The following is a 26,783-nucleotide window of genomic DNA, read 5'->3' as shown; positions in this document are numbered from 1 at the left end:
TGACACACTGGGACGCAAACACTGAAATGCTATTTTTCTCGAGCTAAATCAGTAACAGTGGAAGTGCTGTAGCTTTCCTCTGCCTAGAATAATACACATTAATTTAAAACAAAATGTCAACAACCAATGTTAAGAGTCAAAGAATCCTCTTAACGACAGCTGGCATCACTTGAGACTTGGGATAATAAATTGTGGACACTACTGTCTCAGGCAGGAGACAGAGCTCTCTCACTGCCCTTGAGGCCCACAATCGATCACTTCCTGTGGCATAGCTGACCACTGACACTTTGTCAGCTTCCTGGCAGCCCAATTGGATCCATACGTTGCTAATGTGGCCCCCGGATCACAGGTCAAACACACACACACCAGCACACACACAGTTCTGAACACAATCCGTTTCAATGCTGCTTGAGACTTCTACACCGCGTGACATTCTCAATAGTATTTCTGAGCCATTTCACAATGTGCTTTTTTCAAACAGTCATATGTGGCCGGAGCAAAGGCTCGGTGAATTGATTGGAGTGTGCCGGGGGAGTAATTGAAGTAGATGTTGGCCCTTGTCGTGACTAAGCTCAAGTGTGTTTGCAAGAAACAAGAAGATAATAGGAAGTGTGTAAGAAAGTTTGCGTGCTGGACTCGAAGAAGGTCACATCAGAAATGTTGTTTCTCAGAATCACAGATGCAGCATAAAAAGAAAGAGTGTAACCAAGAGTCATGTATAGAGACAGTTTTTGAAAAGTATGGAGGATGTGAGATGGTATATCTTTGTTTGTTATTGAGAGAGCCAGACGGACAGACAGGCAGAGAAACAAAGAAAGAGCAAGGAAGAGGTCACCGAGTTTTAGATGAGGACTAAAACTATCGTGTTTCAGCAGCACCCACACTTCCTCCTTGCTGTTATCTCAGCCCTCCTCTCTTATCCCACCTAAGAATGGGCCCGGGCTCTTCGACTCCTGAGGAAAAGGAGAGAAAGAGGGAGACAGGAAGGACACCTGAGGGAAATCGATGCCTGAGATATCCGGGCTTCACTTACAGGGAGAGGAGAAGGAGGCAGGAGAAGAGACTGAGGAGAGAGAAAGGGTTCATTGGGAAAAGAAAATCAATATATCGCAGGATTTTGTTGTTTTGATCCTTAAAACCATAGAGTGCTCGTTGATATTATGTACTCATTGTTGCTTTTAAGCGATTTCGATTCCTCCTGATATTATATCATCGAGTCATGTGGAAAGCACCACATGTTCTGTGGAGCATAATGTCATAAAACCTACAGCCTAAAATAAAAATGACATCACCGTGTTTTGAAGAGGCGGATATCACAAGACAGGGACGGAGACAGACACAGAAACTTAAATTTTCTTTTTTAAAGAAAAAAAACCAGAAGCTCAAGCTTTACATATTTTCACTTCCTTTTTGAGGAAATGTCCCAGAGCCTGAGCCAAATAAACACCAGAGGACTTTTTGCAGTGTTGCTTTTGACCTCACATTCTTCACATACTTTCAGTGTTTTACGTGTTTCTGAAAGCCCTTCTACAGCCTTAGCAGGTTACGATCTTGTTTGAATATTGTTATAAAATAAAATATATTGTTATTTTCCATAATATTCATTTCCAAAAGTTTTGGGAGTTGCATAAAAAACAAAACAGGATATGGCGCAATTCCTGCATTGTCCTTCAATACAATATATAGAGCGACTGTAACATTTCCTTGGTTATGACACTCTTTCTAACGCAGCCCTCTTTGGAGTGGCACCACTCTGTGTAGCTGTCAACGCTACCTTTCCACCTACAGGGCTTTAGTGCCTCCTCACCCCTGCTCTCCATGCAGCTGCACCATCATATTGGGCACAGGGCCTGGCTCTCTCTGGGCGGCCACTTTGGGCTGCCACCTCCAGGCCCCGAAACACTTCCCAAGAGCAGTGGCAGAGGGGCCAGGCCTCCCTGGCGTTGACTGGCTGCCCGGAGTGCTGGACAGTGGGCAGCAGTGTGTGAGCCCTGGCTCCAAGCCGCCCGACCACTCAGACCCTCTCCTAGCCTCGGGCACATGAAAGAGCCCCCTGTGTCATAAACTCATGGGCTGTTCACAAAGAGCAGACTCTTGAGCCAGCTTGCAAACGCGCACAGATGGACAGGCGCACACAAGTTAAACGTACAGGTGTGTGCACGCGCCCGCACGCGTCGACACCATGGGCGTAGACCGATCGTAGCACACACCTTAGACGGTTCATTTGGAGCCTTTGTTAACGCAGCAGTGACAAACGCATATGTGTATGCACATGTACACATCTAAAAACACATCTATCTCTCTGGAGCCCGTGTTGTGCATCGACTAATTTGTTGCAATTGGCTCTAATTAGTGTTACCTCTCCAGCCAGTCTGCTCAGTGGGCTTAATTTAGGATGACTTGTTTGTGTGAATCATTGTGTTTGTGTGTGTGCGTCTTTGTGTCGGACATATGGGTTTCATGGGGGAAGGGACCCGAGGCCAAAGGTTAAACATGTATCAGGTCATCAGTGACAGGAAGTAAAACACGAGGATCTCCCAACTCCCCCAAACAACAGCCATACCAGCACACACTCGGCCAAAAGAAGCTTTAAAAGTGCGGTGACTTTGTTTTTTGGTGTGTTTTTAAAAAAAATTTCTCTCTGGTGAAGAGAGCCACGTTAACTGCACCGCTGTCGCTGTAGTAAGAGGGTCTTTTTGTTTCTACGACAAAGCGTTCTTCCCTCCAATCAACAGTACCAGGGTGAGAAAATGTGCGAGTGACATTAACAGCAGGAAAATAATGAGGCCCACAGGGTAGCTCCTCACCCCTGCACCCCTCCTCTAATTCCCTGTTTCCCACCTTCTACCATCTCGTTCATTTACCACACAGAGTGGCACTCCTTTCTATCGTGTGTTCAGCTAACCTGTGGGCTCGCTAAGCTCTCACCTTCACTTTGTTTCCCCCATCTTTTCCGCTCATTTTTTTTTTGTCTCATCCGCCAGTTCGTCACTTCACTCTAACCACTCTCCCCACTACAAAGCATCAATGTTATAGCTTTCGATAGTTCCTTTCCTTTGTGTGCTCTGGAATTCATCCCTTTTTGAGCTATTAAAAGAAATCTGTGTATTAATGAAAGCATATTTTGCTGGATAAGTAAAAAAAATTAAAAATAGAGGGCATACCATAAAAAGTTTGTTGCTAATGACACCAGCCTTTTTATTTGGCCTTGGTTTTATTCATTTTTTTTCATCTATAACTTTCAGATGAGCTCGTAATCTGCAGATCATTTGCACTCTCACCAAAATGTTCTCATGTATTAATAAAAATAAAAAATAAAAAATGGGGTAATGTGGTTTTCTTCCAAACTGATTACCGGAACAATCAGACACACATGTAGATAAAGTGAAATGAGTTTAAACCAATTAGTTCCCTGTTTTTACTTATTTTCCTATTGCGAAAATCTGCTAAAAGTAAAAATAGCATCCCTTGCATAAAGTATACAGCCTCGGCCTCAGTGCCACACTGACAGTTTATACCCTTCAAATGGATGACAGCAAAGTTATTTTTGTCTTTCTGACCACTAACTTGGGCCTTGCAAATGTGACATCCCCTTTTTTTAGTCAGCGGGTATATCCTTTTCCAGTTGCGGTTTTTCAGCATAAACAAGAACATGCTGAGATGTAATTACTTGCTCGGCTAAGAAAAACAATCTAAACTGGCGTGGACTTGAAGACATCTATGGTTGTACCTGCCATTATTAAGCTATCACCATTAATTTTCACACGCAATTTTTTAACTAACGTGGGATTAAGATACAAAACGTTTGGACCACACTCTCTCCCGCTCTTCGGTGTACAGTGCACCCTGTGATAGGATGACGAGTGGGGTTTTTGAGGAGAGAGAAGAGCACGGCATATATTAGAGGTGGGACAAAGCCTCTTTTGTCGTAATGCCTGTCTTAACAGCGTCTTGGCTGTGAGGCAAAGTTCAAGCCAAGGTCTTCGGCTCCTCTTATTCCTTTTGCGTAAGCTCGTGTCTTCCTGCTCGGCCCCTGACAATGGGATAAGTGTTTGTTTCAAGTCAAATCTCGCTGCTCCATAGGTGACTGACATCTATGTGTGTGTGTGTGCATGTGTGTGTCTTCACATGGCCATGTTTGGTTTGCTAACCAGCAGTTTTTTGGTGCCTGTCTCCCCACTCCTCCTCTTCCTTCGCCTCCTCCTCCCCCAGGGAAGCAGGCAGGAGGTGGGAAGCAGAAGCGAAGCCATTGTGAAGGGGAAGCCACTGGCCTCTTCCTGTTATGAGAGGAAATGCATACAAATGTGCTTCCTGTGCGTCCGCCCCCTCTTTTCTCCTCCGTCTTTCCCCTCGTCTTTCTCTCACCCATGTGGCAGAGATTCAGCCTCTCTCCCCTCCTTTCTCTGTGTCCCTCTGCTTTTCCTGGGTGTTTCTCTCCATGTGAGCCAGATCAAATGCAGCAAGCGGAGAAGAAATTATTAAATTTTTATACATTTGTTTGAATTACTTTTTTTTTTGTTTTTTTTTCACCAGTCATTTTCTGGTGATAGCACACCAACTCACAAGCTGACAGAAAAAAAAGAAAGAAAAACAAAAACAAATTAACTCAAATTTGTTCAATAAAAATTTACAAAAGAGAGACTTTAACAGGGCAGCTAATGGTAACGCAGCTGAGTGGTTGCTGGGTTGTCTGTTTGTGTGTGTGCATTAGTCTAAAGCTCTCCTGGGATGGGTTTGTGGAGGAGGATAGGGGTGAGTGAATAAGATGTGTGTTGCAGCGAGTGTACAGTTTACGAATAGTTTAGTTCATGTAAATAAATGCCCAGAGTAGTACTTAATAATTGTTTGTAGATGCTGTGGAAGTGTGGGGATGATTTAGTGTCCTTCACAGGGTCTTTTGAAGGTAGTCGTTGCCGAGATCTCTTCTATAACTGAGTAATCTCTTAGGAGCTTAAGCTTGTTGAAGTAACATTTGGACTTTCTGATACTTGCGAGGTTCCCCTGCACATGCATTCATTCAACCTTTGCAAGGTTCAGGCCAAACATCCTAATTCTGTCTTTTTCTTTTTTTTTAATTGAAGAACGAAAATCAGAAAGCATCACGTTGAGACATCACTGAGATTTGAGTTCTGATAAACTCGTTTTTTGCATATTTTATGGGAAGAATTTATGTGTCAGGGTTAGAATTTGAATATGGTTAGACTAGCATGCCAAGACATCTGTAAAGTAATGTGTCCCATTCCAATTGGTTTAGGTCTTTACCTTCAACGATGACCAAAAATAGTCAACGCATTTTTCCTGCGTACTTGTATGTGTGCTTTTATGTGTGTGAAGATAGGTTTCACACTCTCGTTACCAATATACTGTGAAAAGACACAGTTGGGTTCACACTCACACACTCGCACTGTTCCATGCACGGCACTGTAATGTCATTCTCTCTGTTATTAACATAGTGATGTGACTAACAGCACCCACTGACCAAGGAAACAAAGATTAAACCCACACTGACATATGGGTGGTTTACAAAATGTTTTGTGTTTTAACAGCAAAGACAGAGGACTCATTGAGTAAAAGAAATGTATCAGATTTCAGATCCATCCATTTGCATGTATAGCAAATGTAAATGTTTATGATTTTTTTTTAAAGTGATGATTTGTTCAGTCCATACAAACTTAGAAATAGTAACACAAGGTAAGGTACATTAGTGTTTGGGTTACAAATTAAGCTTATTGTCCTGATCTTTGGTTACTAATATAGCATGTAAGTGTTTAAATATTGCAAAACTTCATCTTTTATCAAGTTTCTTCAAAAGACTGTAAACCAATGACACCTCACATGGATTTAGTTTTAAGTACTTGGAAAACAGGTTCATAGTACCTGTTAACCGCTTCTGTTTGGGCCTAGTGAGATGTTTTAAGCCTGCACAGGAAAGACTGGAGGTGACATAAGCAAATTGGACGTTGATAGGCTAAAAGTATTGCAAGATGCCACCTGGATGGGGGTGGGGGGTAGGGTTCGCAACTTTTGTAAGAAATTCTGGACTGTTTTGTTGGAAAACTATAAATAAAGTTGTAAAAAAAAAAAAAAAAAAGTATTGCAAGATGACATCATATCATGCCAGGAAGTCACAACAGAGTTATCTCGAAAAGTCAACTATTGAGCTTCAAAACCTGCATTGATACGGTGCAAATCAGCATATCCTCCATGCCTTGTAAGACCTTTGCGGACTTTAAGCATTCACTCTGTTTACTTGCGTGCATTTGTCTTATATTCGTGGATGTATGCACACAGCGTAGTAGTATGTGTTTTAGAGGTAGCATGTTGTACGTGTCAGGTTGAGATAAGGCGCGGGGGGGTGTGATGTGATATTTATGTAGGTGTTATAGTTTGGTCAGTTAAAACTTTTCATAATCGCACCCATTCTCTTCCCTGTGGTGCTGTTGAAGCCAGACTATGTGTAAATTATAATATGTGCGAAATGCTTCTGCACGCAGTTCCTCATTTAAAGCATGAGGCTAAAGACAACTTTGATTGAATTCCGCTCTTTGTTTTCTGCATTTTGAGCTGAGAAGCCGAGAATGCGTGTCTCTGAAAAGTACATTGAAGCATTTGTATGAGTGCGGTGAAGCTCGCGGCAGTCCTCACCTTTGAGACCGGCTGATCTGGACCTCTGAGACCCACACCCCTTCCAACTGTGCGTCCCATCTGCACTTTTTTTTTTTTTTTGAAACATTAATGGCCCCAGCAGAGTGAGTGACTGAGTGAGTGGCTGATAACAGAGCTTGGCCGCCAGCTAGCTGTGTCCTGCGTCTGCCCCCGGTGCCCCATGCATCAAAACACCAAGGGAAGACAACACTCTGCTTGTCCTGTCCCTGAAGAGCACGCCTTGACCTTATGTTCTGCAGTCCTGTCATCTTATTTACCTGCACAACTTGTACTTCAGCCTCACTCTTGTAGGGCTTGCAGACCCTCTTTTGGGGTGCTCACTTTTCAGTTGTGAATAAAGAGCGCAGAGTGATTTGAATATGACAATTAATCCTATTGTCACAAGATGCCATTTGATCTTAGACTATAAAAGTGAGGCTTGTTTTTTTTTTGTTTTTTTTGTCACTTTTCAGCATGCCTGTATAAATGTCAGCATGGTATTTAGAGCCCAGGGGAGCGTTTTTCTACACATTTCGTCAGTGAGTCACACGTGTGTGTACCGAGGTATAGAACCTGACACAGTGCTTTGTAAGGAGGTAGCACGCCGCATGTCCGTGTCTTTGGTTTCAGCCTCTGTTGTCTGACGAGATAGTTTGGCATGAGGCGGTGACATCAGTGGAAAACTTTAAGATGGGGTGGGGTGGGGTAATGGGGTGGCAGCGACAGGGTCCAGGATAAGACGGTCCAGTCCTGGTAGAAAGGCAGAGCAAGAGAAAGTCAGGGTGGAGGTTAGGGATGGTTTGATGTTCCGTTCCCCTGGTGTATCCTGGGAGATATTGTTTCAAGAAATTCAAAACTATCTATCAATATCTATTCAAGCCTATCTCCTCTTTCAGTTGTAAAAAGAAAATGTGAAGGGCAAGGCATGATAGGTAAATGCTAAAAAAATATATTCAGGATCTATCACAAGCAAGGCTTTCTTTATAAGGGCCTTATAACTGTATTCGGAGATTGTATTTGTTCTGCATTCATCTGGTATCTTTGGCCCACTTAAGTGCTAGAGTAGAATGGGCAAAAATGCAGTTAATCAACAAACTGAGATTGTTAGTTACCAGCTGGGCATAGTTCTGGCAGAATTTCCTCTTTATTAAAAAAAAACAAAAAAAACTTTGTCAATACAAGTCTCCAATGTAAATAATACACACAGTCACAGAGGAACACAAGAGACAGTTCTATTAAAAAAAAGGGGAGGAAAGAAACATGATGCTGTGTTAAGAGAGGCAAGCTGGCAGTGGAGCATTTTCTCTTTTTTTCCCATTCAACTAAAGAGTGCGCACACATGGCTTGGAAAAGAAACCAGGTGCAGCTCACTGGCATTAACTCACTTTCACTGTTCTAGTTTTGATTCAAACAATAGAGGAATAAGGCTGTTCTATTTTGACAGTGTTGGTCCTTGTGTGCCTGTATTACTAAAGGTACTTGTCTTGGGCTTCACACACATACACACACAGATATATATATATATATATATATATGAAGGAACAGTAAGAGAGAGGGGAAAGAGACACTTTTTGTGGTTCAAGTTAAGCGCGTTATCACGATCTGTGCGCTGACTAAGTGCTTTAAGTATGGTCGAGGAAGCTATCTGTTATTTATATCACTGCTTGTTATTTGCTATGAGACTCGGTTAATTGGGCAAGACAATAACCGAGCTAGTGTTAATGTCGCTACATGGAAAACGGTTAATCTCAGCTCATTTTTAGATGAAAATAGTGTGTGTTTCTTTTGTGCAGAAGCACACATTCGGACCATCTGAAAAAAAGACAATTTAACTTGACATATGTTCCAGGATGAGACTCTGTGTGCTTTGATGTACAAGCAATAACTGACCTTCTTTACCGTTATCTGACTGAGACAGAGTATTTTCAGTTCCTTAAATGCAAGCCCAGCTTCTTTTTTTCCTTTTTCCTGGTATAGTGGATAGACTGTTACAGTCAGTGGGTGTTAAACCATTAGCAGACTTCACTTTCCTTTAATGCCATTTCCCTGAAAACTCAAAATTTTTAAAGAGGAAAGTTGCGGTGTCAAATTCCTATTTATTCTCTCATTGCAAGCGAAGCGGTTGAGGGTGGGGGATTTTTTTTTTTTTTTGTCATAATCAAATTCTTATAACAAGTCAGATAAAACAGCCTAGTTTGATTGTAAGTGTGCCACAAAAGTAAACTAAACACAAATCCCTCTTCTCCCTTCTTCTCTTCTTTCACTCAGGTGACATTTACAAAGAGAAAGTTTGGCCTGATGAAGAAGGCGTATGAGCTGAGCGTGCTGTGTGACTGTGAGATTGCCCTGATCATCTTCAACAGCACCAACAAGCTGTTCCAGTATGCCAGCACAGACATGGACAAGGTCCTGCTTAAATACACTGAGTACAATGAGCCCCATGAGAGCAGGACCAACTCTGATATTGTGGAGGTAAGCTATGAGAAAACACAGACGGCACACACACGCGTGCACGCGCACAGACACACAGGAGCGCACGCTCGGGCGCAGACATGGACGCTCATGCAAACGCACAAGCAGACAGATGGTTACAGCATTTGTGACTCATTCAGCAACCCTTACTTCTCTCTTTTAGTCTTCACACCTAACATAGTGTACAAAATAATTGCTCCCATAGTTTGTCACTTTTCCCCAAGGGTTCAGTACCACTATCAATCACTGTTAGAAAAACTTATTTTAAGACTCACAATAAGTCATTAATTTCAAGACAGTGTGTTTATTCAAATTGTTTTCTTGTGTCGCCTGCACTTTGCAGCATAAAAGAAGTAGCCTATCATTGATCTGGGCCTTTTAGACTGTCACCTGTGGTGTGTAATCACCACGCTGTGCCCTTGGTGTCTTGTCACCATTGATGTGCCTGTGAGAGGAGGATGTTGATCGGACTTGCTTTGGACACATGTCGCTAGAGTGGCTCAAGGCGATGTTAAACAGCGCTGTCAGCCACGCCACTAGGCAGGTAGATAAAGCAGGAAATGACGCTAGCACCCTCCTGAATCCTTAAGCTTTCAACGTGAACCTGTTATGCAACATTCACTCTGGAGCTCTGACCTCGTGGGCCACACACAAACATGAATGCAGTCATGTGAAGTTTATCCCTTTCCCCTGCTCTCTCTCTTAATTACGCTCACACTGTGCTTTGCAAATGTAAGTGTGCCTGCCCCACAAAGCAATCCTGAATGGATATTACATATATGTATATATATGAACATTAGAATCCCTGCTCTTTGTCTTTATTGTTACACAGAATCCTTAAATATATAAATCCAGATTTAATTAGACTCATTTTACTACAACATTTGCTAATTCCATACATTTGCCTGCTAACCAGAATTAAAATCCTCTTTATGTTTGATGGTTCCAATTCTACCCACCGACCAACACAATACCACAAGTAGAATAATATGTATCCCATTTTAATTTTAGAGCAATCTATTGTGACAGTAAATACTACATAAATACTGTTTAGGACTTTGAGGTTAAGAAATGAGTCTGTGTCCATATATAATCCCCTATTTTTAAATCAATTGTTATTGTAGAATACAACTGATTCACAACATATTTTGCTTGCAAATGATCAGTCACCTGGTTATGTTCATGGAAGATACACAAAATAAATAAATAAAAACATTAACATTATGAAGCGGTTGGCCACTCTAACACAGGACAGAACAGTATGAGACTTTTTCCATATGGCTGTTACTGGGCTTCATGCCCATCTAACATCAACTGGTGTTCACATGTACATGTACATATTGCCCACGTTTTCTACATGTCATGTTTGGAGTTAGCCAAAATAAATTATGTGGTAAGAAATGCTGTACTACTGTTGTACATTAAGTGCATTAGGCATTAGCTAATGATGATCTTTGTCAAACACTGTGTGTAACCACAGCTTATTTTTTAATGTTACTAGAAATACTTATCAATTGCCGGAGTTTCATACTCCTTAATTGTATGCCTTTAGTAATTTTTGCATACTTTTATCACCAGTTTGCCTCTCAGCACAGGTGTCCTTTGCTCACCAAGTCTTTCACTCACTCTGTAGTCAGTTTATTATCCTTCCCCAGCTGAACCCATGAAGAGAGTGATGTATAACTAGTGCTTGTGACAAGAGCTCCCTGCTTTGAAGCTCTTTCTCTAACTGTCTCCATTAGAGAGCAGAGGATAGCTAACGTGTAAACAGCCATGTCAGGGGGAGATGGTAAAGAGCCTGGTGGGGGGAGAGTGCTATAAAGCACTACATATAATGTGATCCCTGGAGAACGGAAGCTCTGCCATCTCTGAGAGACTCACAGCGGGAGAAATCGACCTGAAGAGGCCTTTAGCCTGAGCTGCGGTGTGCTAAAGGGATTGGCCACAGGGTTGACACTAGCACGTTTAGCGTGGGTGGGAGGGGGGGGGGTGATGGGGGGGTACAGAGAGGGAGGGGGAACAAAGGGGAACAGCATGGTCAGATCTTTTCCTACAAGCCATGTGTGCCGACGTCAAAGCTGCAGTAACATGGGTGGCGTGTTGAGTTTTAAGTAAGGAGCAGAGCAGACTTCCTCTTGAGATGGCAGGATGATGAAAAGGAAAAGAGGAGGTTCTTAACAAGATGAGGCGCTGATTTTAAAGTGTAACAAAACAAAGCAAAAAAATAAAATAAAAATCTTAAATATGAAGTCGTATATATGTCAGATTTAATTTCAAATTTGTAGAAAGCTCTTGTCTCTGCCACTATGCTCAAATGCATGCATCTCTCTTCCTCTGTTGCTGCTGTGCCTGAAGGTGTAGTGGGAGGAGAGGCAGAGGTAGGGGAGCGGAGCTCAGAGTGTGGGCGGCTGGCATAGAGGCCCGCTACATTAGCAATAAAGCTCTATGTAATTAGCATGTCTTTGGTTGATAATTAGCGTTGTTGAGAGAGTGGCACTGAGTACGTTGCACAGCCTCTCTAGCAACAGCATGTTTACAAGAGGCTGGAGGGCTTTTCTCTCTACCTCTCTCACTCTAGTCTGCCTTTCTCTTCTGTATCTATTTTCTCATTGGAGTCGCTAAGCTATTCTTTTTTTTTTTCATTATTATTATTATATAGAATTTATGTTTGGGTCAGTGGGTTTATTTATTTGAAAGACAGAAATAGGAAATAGAAAAAAGAAAGAGAGGAGTAGTAAAGAAGGTCTGATGACTCACCGCAAAACCGTTTCATCTAGGAACAACACTTGTTCAAATATATGAGAAAGCAAAAGAACAATAAACCAAAGCTAACCCTCCTGTGAGAGAAGTGGTGAAACAAAAGAGACATCACTAATGGAAATTATGTTCACAGTGCACAGTGTCTTTTATTCTGTCTTTCTCCCATCACCCCCAATCTGCTCCTCCCTCCCTGGCTCTGACAGAGGTTTCTTCCTGTTAAAAGGGAGTTTTTCCTTCCCACTGTCACCAAGTGCTTGCTCAAAGGGTTTCTTAGACTGTTTGGGCCTTGCTTTCTATTATTGTAGTCTTTATCTTATAATATAAAGGCGACTTGAGGCGACTGGCGCTATATAAATAAAATTGAATGAACTGAAAGACATATACTAATCAATAGAGTAGCAATTAGAAACAAAGTGAGGATTTTTTTTTAAGTTAGTCTTATACACTCTTCAATTTAATCCTATTTCATGTAGGACCTGTTAGCCCACTCAGACTCCAGTGACTGGATTAAATAAAAACATAATATGTAGCTCTTCCATAAAAATACGGAGAAGTCCACTTAATTAATGCTAAGTGTTCAAAAACACATCCAAGCTGATCTCTCTCTAGTAGCTCGATGAAAGCAAACACAGAGGCAGACCCTCCATCATTTGATGTCCGTGCAGGTTCCAAGTGTGCCGTCCTGGCAGGTCTACAGCACACTCTGAGTCTGGCTCCGGATAAAACAGTCAAACATGCAGATAGATTTCCTATACTCTCTGTCTGCCAGGCCAGTTTCCTGTACATGTGAACAGCATTAGAGGAGAAATGGTAAGCTGTGTTGGGAAATGACAATAGAATAGATTCATCACTCGCTTTTTCGCTGGTTTTATTCATGCTTAAGAACAATCACTTTGAGCCGTTACTGGTGATTTATATTCCGGTATGGGGGTTGTTAATTGCAATAGCACATGAAAGAGTCCTTTCTTCCCCTCCTGATGATTGCAGATCTATCCCAAACCTAAGAAGCATTGGCTGGGTCTTGCTGTGATCGAACAGCCCCAAATCCAACAACGCACTTCGGCTTTGCCAAATCCCTCTTCTACAATGTGCTTGTTTTCCCCCGCTGTTGAAACAAAGAACACAGGTTTTTGAAACAACTGAAGGGTTAGTGAGTGTGTGGTGATCTGAAGATATATCACCTCAACACCTAAAAAAAGAACCCAAAAAAACCTGCAAATGAAAAAGTGTTTGTGTGCCTCTATGCACACTTATAGCATATATGTGCTTAAACACACAAAAACACAGTAATGTGTTTGCTGTGTAGGTGTGCTCTCACAGTGGCCTCACTGCATGGGTGTATGTGTGTGTACATACACAGTGACAATTGGCTCAAACCCTGCAGCACTAATGGCATTGTGATGACCTCAGCCAGGGTCACACGCTCCGATGCCATTGGCTCAAGTATCACATGGAATAGCACATGGCTCTTGGTACTGAAGTGACCTGCATGCTTGCCTACCTGCCAGAGGATGGCCACTGGCCAATCCCATTTCCAGCAGATTAACCTAATCTGAAAGTTCAGCTCACCCTGTAATCTTAAACAGCAGCAGCAGGGATCTGACTCCCTGCCTATCCTCAACTCTTTTTTTTTTCACTTTCCCTCCCTCTGTCCTTACCCAGAAAAAAAGCTATTGAATGAGAGGGGGACGGGAGGGACAGAGGGATGGATGAGTGTGAGAAGAGAAGGAGGGAGGGAAAGAGGGATGGCAGGAGGAAGGCTGGTAATTATTTCCAAAGGTCATTCTGTTAATGACTACCTGCTTGGCTAATGAGATTCAGCAAAGCTCCCTCACCATGTTTCACCCTGCGTATGTTTCACCCGTGTGCCGAGATGTGCGAGAAGCACAGGTGTGATTTCAGCCCAGTGACAGTACACTTGAGGGAGGGAGAGTGTGAGAGAGGGGGTGGTGTGTGCTGCTGGAGGGGTGTAAATGAAGAAACATAAAGAGAAAGTACATCAAGCAGGTATATGCATTCCAGCTCAACGCTCAGCCATTTGGAAAGAACATCACATTACCATACATTCTAAGCACTGCTTAGCCGATTCGCCATCTCCTCAAAAAATGACTTACTTTCTCAAGTTCTCCAAGCCAACCAGACCTGAGCTCCCTCTCTGAAGTGCTAGTATGCTCGTGTTCTGCCTCGCTCTTATGAAAATATTTTCCAGCTATTCTGCGTGCTTATTTGGTTTCTAAACAGCAACGAGAACATTAGCCTTGAGCGGTTTTTCGATGCTGATCGGCTCACTGAATGGCTTCTTCTCATAGCTCTTAAAACTGTATTAATTGCTCCAACAAGAATGCAATTTATACCCTATTGCTTTTGCGTTGGTCGCCTCCAAGAGAAATAAGGCCGTCGTATCATATCTTGTGCTTTGGTTGTCCACGGTAATTGAGTGTGCAGTCATTTTGTGTTTTTTGGAAGAGGTTGCATGTGGTGTGACATGGGAAGGGGTTGTCGGCACGAGGCCTCGGTGTTTACCGGGGATGAAGCGATTGACAGCAAGGCTTGTTTGTCCTGATGAGCTAAGGATTAAGTTCTGAAACTGCTTTGAGGGACTAAGTAAATTAACCTTGTGACACTGACGAGCTCGTAGTAAAGCGGTTTGTTAAAACAAAGGCTCCCAATGACAGACTGTTTACATGCTGTAGCAGGTTGTCAAAAATTCCTTGTATGTGGGGTTGAGTGCATGTTAATTAACGTTGAAAAGCAGGAAAGAGAAATTGTACCACTTTCAATACTGCTTCACACATCTCTATCATCAGTGCATAATTCATATTTACAGTGTTAGCAACAATTCATCTATTAATTTACAAGAATACTGGACTAGTGTAATAGCCTGTTGCCAGATGTCTCTGGCCTCCTTTGAAATCAACAAAACACATTGCCTCTTTATTCATTCAGTTACGCAAGACGTTTTTTCAACCCGAAGCTTGAGATACAAAAAATTATTGATCATTAAATGTACGTACTTTCAGCTACTCCACTCCTCTAAAATGTATCGAGCTCACCACTTAAAGCAACAGCCTAAAAACAACCCACCATTTTCTTTAAAATACCCATTTCTTAATAAATTCCTCAAAAAGTAGTTGCTTTCTAAAAATAGTCTACGGTGAAACTAAATATAGACGTCTAGCTGGCGGTTCTTGCTGTGAAAGAATAGAAGAATAAGACTGTCTCTGTCTCTGTCCCCCCCCCCACCCTTGTGTTTTAAACAAGGCTGGGTGGGGGTTGTTTCTGAAACAGAGGAGTGAGTAAGCAAAGTGTCAGGATATTCATCCAGTTTCTCTCTCTCTCTCTGTTCTTGTTGATCAGTTATGAAGAGTTGCCCTCGGCGACCACATTCATAAGACCACTGGTTTGAGACCCTGAACTGCCTACAAACATTTGGTCCTTTGAATGAAATAGTCTTTTTTCTGTTTTGTTTTTTAGTGCAATTCTCTTGTTGATCCACCGCCTCATTCCACCAAACAGAGCCTTCCTGTCTGCTTTTCAAAAACTTTTCCATTACAGAAAAAGGAAATTAATTTCTCTGAATTGCTATCATATGTTTGGGCCGATCTGAGTACGTTTTGATCAGCAGATCTGCTTTACATACAATTGATCAGCCCGGAGAACCCATATGTCTGTGGCTTCCACCCTGCATCAAGGCACAAAGAGAACAAATTCATGCCCACCCACCCCTTTTTTGAAAAAGTGGTTAAGAACAAGATTTCAGATAATACAGCATATGTGATCCACAGGCGTGGCACTTTATTCCACATCACATGCCCGCTGACCAGAAAAGCAAAAGCTAAGGCAAGAAACTATATTTCTTAGATCGCTGTCAGAGGTGTTTTTTTAAGGTCAATACTGAAACGGAAGTCTGAAGTACTCACACAACAACAAAAGGTTTTTAAAAATAGACTGTTTGAAATGTGCCAATATGTGGTCCCCGTGGTGAGGAGCAGTGAAAAAGGCAGGCCACTTCTGAGGCCACGCTGCCAAAAGGCAAGACTTTTCCACTACACACAGCCCAAAACAATTCACGCCAGCCATTAGGATGAAATGATGCCTTGTTCTTTGAAACTATTTGTGGAAAATTCAGAATAAAGATCTATTTTTACATATGGCATTCCCTTCCCTGCCTAGAGCTTCCTCTTGGCCCTACCTCCTCCACCCCCACCATGGTTACTGCTTTGGGCAGGGTGTGGAAACTCAAGGTCACTGTATAGAGGTCAGCCGGCTGGTCATTGTTACTGAAGGCCTCCCCCCGGCTCCCTTTTCCTGCTTTGGCACCACGCGATAAGAGACAGAGAGACAAAAGACGATAAGTGACGATTTGTAGTGGTTGTCTTTTTTTGTTGTTGTTGTTGTTGTTGCTAAAGGGTTGGGGGTTAGGTGGAGTTTCAAGAACAGTCACATGATGACTGTGGCATAAACAGGCCACGTGCAATTTCACTGTACAAAGTATGCAAAGCTAAATACGCGTGGAAAACACACAATTTAACCATTGCGAATCGATTTCTACATTGCACCAGAAATACATATAGACCCGCACTCATTTCTCTCATTTGAATAGAGAAGCGTTATTCAACTGCAGTGTAGATGGGGATGAAAGATGGCTAGGTTAACAGCGCAGACATAAGTGCCCTCTTTATCCAGTTTCACTGAGCTGGCATTGTGTCTCATTATGTCTATCTGGCTAATTATACAGTGTGGTGACAAGTCTGAATGACCACTTTGTTCCCAGGGCCGGGATGCTGCTGTAACAAACAGTGTTGGATTCTGACATGTGCTTAGTGTGTGTCTCTTCCATATGGGAAACACTGCACCATCTGGTATTCTGATGTGTACTGGCTAGCTAAGATTGTGTGTCTGTGAGTGGGCTCTCGTCTGCAGTGGGCTCTTCTTAATAGTGATTTTAGCACATGCACCATCAAAGTGGCACAGTTTGGAGAAATGTGGAGGAACCTTGTTGCACACAGTGCCCTTTCCCTCTGTCTTCTTTTCTGCCTCTCTCACTTGCCTTAACACTTTCTCTCTGTTTGTTGCTATATATCTCACTCCCTTTTGTAATGTTGAGTAAACTCTGTAGTCTCTCGAAAGCTAATAATCACATGTTTAGGCGGTGTTATTACAGAATTTACCACCAGGGATGATGGATCCCAGGTGCCAACGTCTGATTACTTATTACAGTGCAGCAGGGCAGCAGGGGTAAGGGGCATCAAAGCTGCTAAAGCACTGAAAGGCCAATGATGCGATAGTTTCTTAAACAGTGAATAAGGATACAGAGATAATGACTTTAAAAAAAGAAGCAGGCGGGGACATTAGATGGGACATTAGGGATTAGAGGTCCTATTCCTCAGATTGGTAACCTACAAAATAAACTATCTCCCCCAAATCGCTCACACACATACACACTCCATGTAGCCATCATCCATGGGCATGCCCCTCGACATGGTCCTGGCATGTTCAAACCACGCTTCATGAAACTGTGGCCCTCTTGCCTTTGGTCTGCCATCTGCTTCCAATAAACTAAGCCAGCCTGATCCCTCTGATGTTCCCTCCACTCTGAAAGGCAGACAGAAAGGACGGGCGAGCGAGAGAGACAGCGAGCGAGGAAGAAAGACAAAAATGGGAGCAAGTTAGATTGAGCCAAACGAACCCAAAAAAAGAAGAAGAAAAAAACGAAAGAAAGAGGAAAAAACTTAGAAGAAGAAACAAAATAAGAAGAATAAGATCACATCTCAGACATGCTATTACCTCTTCCCTGCCGCCAGGAAGACCACCCTGCTGGTGCTTATTGTGAATTGGCGCTGAGAGGTCTTAATCCACAGTAGGTCCACTTCATGACTACCTCCATCTTATTTTTGATAAGAAAGACAATGTTTCTATTTGTCTGTGCACCCCTATGGACACAAAACCCCTTTGCTTCTCACCAATGTGACAAGAGATGGTTTTCTAAATAGATACACACCCCAGCCTACATTGACTCCTCACACTTTGCAAAGTACGATATATACAGTCTGCTTACTGAGAATGTTTGATAGCTGGAATAAAGTAAAGCCATTTTTAATAGTGCAACATGGCAAGCTTGGAGCCTTCTAGACAAAAGATTTCATTTGAGTGCCGTTTTATTTTAGTTTAACAGCACAGCAATCATGATTAACCATAAGTGGCGCTGTTACTGATGTTTTTATGTTGCACTTGTCTATCACAGACTTGTTTCCCACCCACTGCTGAAATATGCCACAAACCCCATAAACTGGGTCCATTTATGGTGGGAAACATTCCCGCTATTATATATTATTTTCTTTCTGGGTTTAGCTTACTGTAGTGCATGTGCGTTGAAGATCACACAGTGTTGACAGAGATATAAATGACCTGTAATACACTGGCCGTTTGGTGGAGCGCCTTTGCGCCGATGCTCCCTGTTATTGGGTTGAAGACACTGAGGAACATTCACTGGCCTGACCGTCGCCAATAGCTATAAACACAATATTGAATGTGTCGTAGCCTTCAGCCACTGCCAGCATAACTACAGAGGGAAAATGGTCAACAATGGATCTCTTTCCAAACACAAATCCTCAACTGCCCAGAGTCTATCAGAAATAAAGATGTACCCGTCAAGTCAACAGTGTTTGACTGAGCTTCTGTCGAGATGTGGTGGTTTTGCAGAAAATTAGGGGACTAGCGCAGAGGTGGTGAGACAGAGACAGACTGAGCAACAGACTGAGACAGAAATATGGGGGCAGAAAGACGGATTGAGGGATAGAGAGGGTGAGCAGGGTGGCAGAATGCCGAGCAGACGGATCCTGGTATGGCAGGAGCTCTGGGCAGGCGTCAGCTGTCCCTAGCAGACTCCCTGGGGCCACCCGGGATTCACACCCAAATACTCTCCGCTGTTTTTCTCAGGAGCTAAATGAAGTTATCGCTCACACCCCCAACCTATGAAGTGAATATAGAGCAAGCGTTTTCCTGCAATTAAAACATTAGGGAACGGCAAGCGTGTTAGAATGTGAATCAGTTTCTTTGTAGCTCAAGCTGGCCTCGGTCTCAGCTCAGGTTACCTCCGTTAGGTTTTTACAGCGGCATCCTGCCGTTCCTCTTACACCAGCCCCAGTCTAGGCTAGCTTAGCTGAGGGTGTGAAAACTGAAGGGTACCAATGAGACGGGCGTCTCAAGTATGTAGGACACCTTGTCTATGCTGTGCCTGCCTCACACAGGCCCTGTGAGTCAAGTCATGAGGGAGCATCATGAAGAAGGAGTTTAATTAGGAGCAAGCCTCCAAAGGGGCCAGAGAGAGAAACACAGAGCCAAGCAAGAAGACACAGCTTTTTTGCTGTCTTTGCTCCTCGCCATACTTTATATCCCACCTTCCTCTTTCTCACATTTACAGCACGAACTCTCTATAGCATTCTGCATGACTCTTTACATCGCTGTAGCATTTTGCTGTCTTCTAACCTCCTTCCTCTCACACTTTCTCCTCATAATCTGGTGTCCCTGTTTGGCCATTTCTTTCTTGTGATTCACAACACGGCAGCAGAGGGTAATATTTCATGTGAAAAAAATGTCAGTCATCGCAAACCGGGGTAATAAAAACGCTATAAACTTAAATAATGCTCATTTATGCCAGCAGCCAAAAGATTAGCTTCTTTTTAAGAATACAGAAAGAAAATGAAGTTACTTAGAATATTGAATAATTTTAATTTAGGCATGAGAATGTGGGGGAATTCTTTGTGCATAAAATTATTGCCACAAGTGAACTGCACCAAAGTGTTTTTGTTTAATCCTCATCCTATTACCGTATTCCCCAAAGACTCCCTTTTCATGCCAAGTCTTCATTCCTGTACTCCTGTTTCTCTCAATATTACAACAGCAACCTTTTTTTTCACTGATCATTATTCTCCCCATTATTTTGAAATATAAGTCTTGGATGTGCCTTATATAATGGTGATGTTACTGTATAACAGACTGAAAGTTTGGAGCAGCACTCAGTGGCATATTCAAGGAGCAGATAAAGCAATGGGCTATTAGAGGAGGGTAAAACACATAGGATGGCTTGAAAGTAGGGCAGCAGGATGGTGAGGTGGAAGGCTGAAGAGGGAGAAGTCCTTCTAAGGCTACATGAGCTCTTCAGCAGTTCTGATTGGTTGCTGGGTTGTATGCTAGGCCTTTGGCAACAGGTGTGATGCCTTTAAACAGGTGGGCATAACTGAGATGAATGGCATAACATCTTTGTACTGCACCCTAAATAAACCGAGGCCGGCTGGAAAGCTAAGCCTGGGTCAGTCATGCAATACTCACACCCTGGCTAAATGCACCTCCATAAACACACAGGGCAACTATTGCCCCACTACTGCTACACCGCCAGCTCAATTACCCCATATGGGTGTCACCTTTAACTCGGCCCCCGTTCTCCTCTCCCAGCAATGCTCCACGGCTATTCTTCCAAGAATGGAAGTAACTCTCTCATGGACTCATGTGCTGGTGGCAGTAGGTGGAAATCTATGCAAGTAGGAAGAAAAGTTGTTTTGATTTTTCTTCTTTTTTTTTTTGTTTGTTGTTTTTTTTTTCCTTGCATGCATTCTCATGTGAGCGGAAAAAGGCCAGTGGTTCAGCTCTTGTCAGTTCGATATGATACATCGCCAAGGCCAGATTGAAACTACGCAAAAGAAATAGCAAAGTTTTACATCTCACGCCTTTGCCAAAAAAGACAGCATGCTAAACCTCTGTGCCCCTTTTGTTCTCTTGACTCATCCTCCTCAGATAGAGCAAGAGTGCCTGATTCACTGTAGGTCTATTGGAAGTCAGATCTCCTGCATCGCCTAGCGTGATTTGTTTGGTGTGATTTCCTGAAGACTGTCAAAGATGTGAGAGATGCTTTCAAATTCAGAATTCCAGATTTCCACTCCAGGGGCCAAGTGAGGATTCAGAGAGAGAAAAAGGAGAGCCAGCAAATGTTGACACACTTACAGTAGCTGCCTCGCCACGAGACGCCTCAGGAATCAAACAGTTATCACACAACACACAAAAGAAGCCCTCTAAGTTCACTAAAACCACACTCAAAACAGGCCTTTGTTGTGCTGACATGAGAGATGACTGGATTTTTATTTGTTTTCTAAGCAGGCAGATCGCTCCTTGTCACTTCTGCTGCTGGTTGTGATGGAGTAGCTAGCACTCGTATCTCTTCTGTGAGTGAGTACTGACAGAGACAAACAAATGAGAGGAAGAAGTTCACCGAGATTAACTTATCTTAGCATCTATCTTCCTCCTTTCTCCTGCTCAGTCGCTCTTTCTTTTTTCTTGACTAACACCCACTCTCACACACCCACACATGCACACACACACACACACACAGACTCATTCCCCTCTTTCCCCACCCACACACACACACACACACTATACAACATATACAGAGAAGCGCACACTCTCACACACTTGATCAGCATCAAATACAAGGTGTGCTAAAGTAAATTTAATTACGTCTGTCTGATATGGAGCTTCAGATGAAAGTAGGAGAGCGCAGTGTGAAGCGATGACTGCACAGACAGGAGCAGGCCCGTGATATTCCTCCCGTAGACTAATCTCCCTTTATTAAAGCCAGGAGGAGAGAGGCAAGGGGGAGGGGGGGGGCGGGGGGGGCATGTGGTGGATAGGAGAAGGAGGAGGAGGAGGAGGTGGTGTCTTTGATGAGATCTCTCTAACTGTCAGCTACTGTACTTTTCTTCTCTGCCGCTCGGTCTTTGTCTCTCTCACTTTTGCGAGGCAAATGAACACAGCACCTATCGTTACATGCCCACTTGCTCAAGCAAACATACCCTCGTGCTATCACACACAGTAATGCGCTCTGAAACTTATCCCTGTTGTTAAGGTTGTCAACAATATCTAAAAAAGGACAGAGACAGCTACAGATACAGCCCCCCCCCCCGCGCCAACCACCACCACCACCACCTCTCGTTTTCTTATTTATTCCAATGCTCTCTTTGTCTGTCTCTCTCCTCCAGTGAGAGGGAGTGGTGATCGAGTGGAGAGTGTGCGTGCGCTTTTTTCCCCTTCTTCTTTCAGCGTGCTATTTTCTGTCCACTCTAATGGGGGCAGGTGGCCATCAGGTGGCCAGAACAGAAACTGCCACATTTAATAGCACATACACCACACTCGTAAACTTGTGCACCTCGGCTGTATTTTAATTCTATTTCACGGCCCGCTGATAATTATGGTTGTAAAATATGTTTTACTTTTATGACTGTTCCCTTTTCTGTGCAATTATGAGGTTTTAAGGTCCCCCCTTGATTTGTCATTCTGTTATGTCTTGTTATTGAATGTGATTGAATCATTTGTGCCTTTTTTTTCTGTGTTTAGCGGCATGTTTACTTGTTCATAAAAATAGGCCGTGTGTCCTCACCCCATACCATCTTGTTAGAGTTCATACCGTGAGCGTTTTTTTTTTGTTAAAGCTTTTTTAAAAATTAAGATAATTTGTAGCAAAGATCTCATTACCCTACGCAGTAAGCCAGATTTGTTCTTTGTTTTTTAATTTGATATAAAACCACATCGGTTTAAGAACTTTTCAAAAGTGTTTCTTTTTTTTCAAGATGTCCTTTAATCAGACTTACATTCGAAAATGAACCTCCTCACACTTCATTACCATTATGTCCCTCCGAAGCTGTTCACCTGGGTTTCTCTTCCTACCCCCAAAGCCCTTCAACTATGTTGTGCAACTGCTCTGTTTGCAGACATTGAGAAAGAAGGGCCTAAACGGCTGTGACAGCCCAGATCCCGACGCAGATGACTCGGTTGGCCACAGCCCCGAGTCTGAGGACAAGTACAGGAAAATAAACGAGGACATTGATCTGATGATCAGCAGACAGAGACTGTGTGTAAGTACTTCTTGTTAAACCCAGAGCCTTCTTCTCACCTTTTCTTTCCTCTCTCTCCCTCCCCCCACATGCTTTCTGTTGCTTCATCCCTGTCATCGTCATCTGTTCCTACCGTCCATCTCTCCGTCCCTTCATGTGTGTGTCTCCCCTCCATCCTTCTCTGTGGTTGTGGGACCTGGCAGGCATTGAGCAAGAAGGAGAACAAAGGTGGCGAGAGCCCGGAGCTCGAGTCTGCGCTCATCCTCACCCCGCACACTGAGGAGAAATACAAACAGATTAACGAAGAGTTTGATCACATGATTAAAACTCATAAGATACCTGTAAGTACTGGGTTATAATCAGCAGGCTGACAAAACGCTGACTGGCAAGTAACTGTTGCGCTAACCCAGCTAACCACCATTGTTTGGAAGCAGACTAATTACACAAAGTGAGAGTGAGAGTAAGATCGGGGTAAAATTGCACTCTGCAAAATTACAGATCTTTGAATTTTCCTGTTTACAGTAGAGGAATGGTCCTTTAATTTGACATGTCTGCAACCATAACTAGTAGGCACGTTTGCTGATTTAACAGCATAGTTTCTTTTATGACAAATTTTAACCTCACCCGGTTCCCACCTTGAACCCGCTCTACCCATAATGCCTTGCCTGGCTCTCAGGAGAGGTGTGGTCTGCATGCGCTTTTCCTTTTCCTGCACCAAAACCCAGTGGTCTGTGACCTGCAACAACAGGGACAGACAGTGTTGGCAGTGAAACAGCTGCAGGCATTCGAACACTCTTAATAAGCCCGTCTTCCTAACTCAAAAAACTTGCTTATCTCTCCTCAGGCAAACGCCTTTGTAGCTTTGTATATGCCTAGATGTGTTATCTGCTGGATTTATATTATGTAGTGTCAACTTTACAGAAGACTTTAACCTATAGCTAGTTGCCAGGAACTACAAAATTGAGGCCTTCTTTCTATGTAAACTGAGCTTGCCACTCATTCAGAGAGCACATTATAGAATGGTTAGCGCTTCGGCCATACGGAGCAAAGAGATAATTCCACGGTAAATCACTCAGAGAAGAAGAGTAGTGTCTGAGCCGCATGGAGTAGGAGGAGATGTGGTTAGAAGCGAGGCAGTGGTTGGTGAGCTGGGGTGGTGCGTCGGGGTGAGGTGGGGTGTGTTTGGGATCGGAGAATGGGTGGGGTTGAGTGGTGGTGGGGGAGATGGAGGGGGTGGGGTGGGGTTCTGCAAACAACAAGTGGCAGTTCAGTGTGTGGTCAGAGTGGCTGCCAAGCACTGGGCCTCTGGATTGCAGGGGACTGTTGAGGGGACTGCGGGGAGAGGCAAAGGAGGAAGATGAGTGAAAACAGGAAGGATGGCACCAGTTAAAGGACAGCTCAGAAACGGGGCCCTTACACCCAGCAGTAGAGTGTGTGTGTGTGTGTGTGTGTGTGTGTGTGTGTGTGTGTGTGTGTGTGTGTGTGTGTGTGTGTACACATGCAGAAATGTGCACGTACGACGACAGCTCACGCATTTTTAAATAATAGTTCACCGGGACCAATTAGGTCAAAAAAGTCCACCAAAGAGTCAGAGATGGAAGAAGTAATAGGGTGGGTGGGAATAAAAAAAACAGAACCAGAGACAGACCCTCAAAAAAAATAGCATATATAGGTTTTGGCTAGCCACTCCCGTGCAAAGTCGCAGTTAAAGCGAAACGTGGAGAGGCCCATAATGAAATATGGTTAGAGTAATCATCTTTGTACATTGAAATAATATTTGGCCTGCTAACAGAACATTAGCAGAGGGGAGAAAATTAAAGAAGCTGAGGCACATCGCCCACTTCCACATGAGCCAGGCTGATGATCTCCCTGATGCACTCCCTCCATGGCTCTGAGACACATGGCAGTAATTTAGGGCGCTATTTTCTACTTCCTAAAACTAACAATGCAGGATCAACCACTTCCAGGGCACTCCCAAGGTTAAACCCTTATGCCAAGTGACACAATAAAAATGACAAACTAGATGCCGGAGGCTTTTCATGTTCCTGGTGAGACTATTGACTGATCTGAGTGCGTCACTTAAAACACTTTACATAAGCTCCATATGATCTGAAAATAAGTGATCCCCCATTGTGTTCTCTTGTGCCGTTTTACTTTTGCAAGATATTCTGCAGGCTTGTTAGTGAGGTGAAGATAGACTGAATTATCTTAAGCGCTGGGACAGTGGAAAACGATTGGCTTTGTTCCCTGTGAACCACAGCCTTCCATTTTTTTATGTATGACTGTAATGACTTCAGCATAATATTTCCTTTGGTCAGCCTTTTGACTTTTACAATGGCAAATGTTACAAGATGTCAGGGCCAGCACTTGACTCCTGCGTAAAGACATTAGTAGCCTCCAAAGTAACTCGATCACACTGAAATGAAAAAGTACCGCCAGTCCATTTATATTATCACTGAGGCAATTTGAGTAACTCTGAAAGGAGTTTTCCTTTTGTCTTTCATGCAATGCTGCTTTTGCCCAACTCTGCTATCTTGTATTTTTATTCTTGCTGTAAGGAGTTCAGTTCATCTGTCCATTAGTCCTATTGAACTTCACTCTTTAAGTTTCTTTGTGTTCCTGGACTATTTCTGACCTGTCATGCTTTTTTCCTCTCTCTTTCTTTCTGTTTGTCTCATACTTCGCAAACCTTGTTTTATAACAATTCAAGCATCAGAATCATTGCAATCTTTAGTCTAATCACACCCATGTTTATGTCTCTCTATCGTCTCAGCAGGCCGTGCCCCCATCGAACTACGACATGCCCGTGTCCATTCCTGTTAGCAACCAGAACAATCTCATTTACAGCCATCCCGGTGGATCCCTAGGCAACCACAATCTGTTGCCACTGGCACACCACGGCCTACAGAGAAACAGCATGTCTCCTGGAGTTACACACAGACCCCCCAGTGCAGGTAATACAGGTCGGGTCTCGCACGCACTCATGCACCCATGTACATGCTGTTATCCCATCTGTCTATCTTCTCAACTGTGTGTACCTGTCTGTCATGATAATAGAGGCGCACATAGAAATGTGCAATTTATTTTATGACAGCTACCCACAATTTTCCACCTAAAGGCAGTTAATGAATCCTAAGTCGTCCCCTCCCACATATATTCACATATTGCCTGCTCAGTATTCTGTTCAAAGTGAGCTGATGATTTAATGCAATATAAAATCCCAAGCCACAGGCCTGCTGATTTAGTGTTCTGTTGTACACACAGGACGTCTGGCCTTATATATAGGCACCGAGTTGCTGGTGACATAAGCAAATTGGGCCTGTTGGTTTGTTATTGTTGTCCAAAGTCCTTTTTTTGTCCCTTTGGTCTGAAGGCTGCTGCCCACACCCTCACCCTGTCATTACAACTGGATGCTAGAAATGCCAGCGCAAACTAAATATGAGTTTTGGCGCTTGCAGCATCCATGCCAAACCGCACACGCTCTGGACCCTCCCACTCATCCACCTCTTATGCCTTAAAAATAATAATGTGTCATTTTTCTTGGACGGCAGCTTAATGCATCCGCTCGTAGTGTCCAGTTGCTAAGCGTGTTCAAGTTGGAGTGGGAAGCTGCGCCGCTTCTGGTGTCAGTGCACATATGACGGCCTGACACGCGCGCACACACACACACACACACACAGCACATTGTGATTAAACCGAGCGAGAGACAGAAGGTGCAGTGGAGCCAGTGTGGGTGTCTATCCTCTAATGGGTTTCTCTCGTTTTGCTGCGCTCTCTATTTCATCTTACAGGTGGCCTCATGGGTGCCGACCTTACCACTGGCGCAGGCACCAGTGCTGGTAAGAAAGCCCTCCTCTTCTCACACACAGATGTCTGCTAACATGCACACACACATACACCCACTCACACACATACATGGCACCCACTCACCCACTTGGGGCCATAAAATGCATGACTAACACTAACCCAAACCCAAGTGGAGATTTTGTCCATGATGTGTTGAAGTTAGTGGTCGTGGAGTTC

The 26,783-nt window shown here is 43.4% G+C and overlaps 1 protein-coding gene across 11 annotated transcripts in view; it reads left to right on the top strand.

The window, feature by feature from the left end:
• mef2cb (myocyte enhancer factor 2cb) overlaps positions 1 to 26,783 on the top strand; it is a 59,734-nt gene that overhangs the window by 22,604 nt on the left and 10,347 nt on the right. For 5 of the 11 annotated variants that reach the window (XM_082554634.1, XM_082554635.1, XM_082554626.1 and 2 more), the window contains exons 3-6: positions 8,914 to 9,117; positions 22,638 to 22,781; positions 25,534 to 25,714; positions 26,552 to 26,599. In XM_082554634.1, the coding sequence (XP_082410760.1) occupies positions 8,914 to 9,117; positions 22,638 to 22,781; positions 25,534 to 25,714; positions 26,552 to 26,599 (577 nt within the window). Of the gene's footprint in view, positions 1 to 8,913; positions 9,118 to 22,637; positions 22,782 to 22,963; positions 23,102 to 25,533; positions 25,715 to 26,551; positions 26,600 to 26,783 lie in introns of all 11 variants that reach the window. The other 6 variants (XM_082554627.1, XM_082554628.1, XM_082554630.1 and 3 more) reach the window with 3 other exon arrangements.

This window comes from Aulonocara stuartgranti (assembly GCF_965226115.1).
Source record: "Aulonocara stuartgranti genome assembly, chromosome: 12".
Taxonomy (NCBI): Eukaryota; Metazoa; Chordata; class Actinopteri; order Cichliformes; family Cichlidae; genus Aulonocara; species Aulonocara stuartgranti.
Note: the sequence above shows the minus strand (reverse complement) of the source record. Positions and strands in the feature narration are given on the sequence as shown.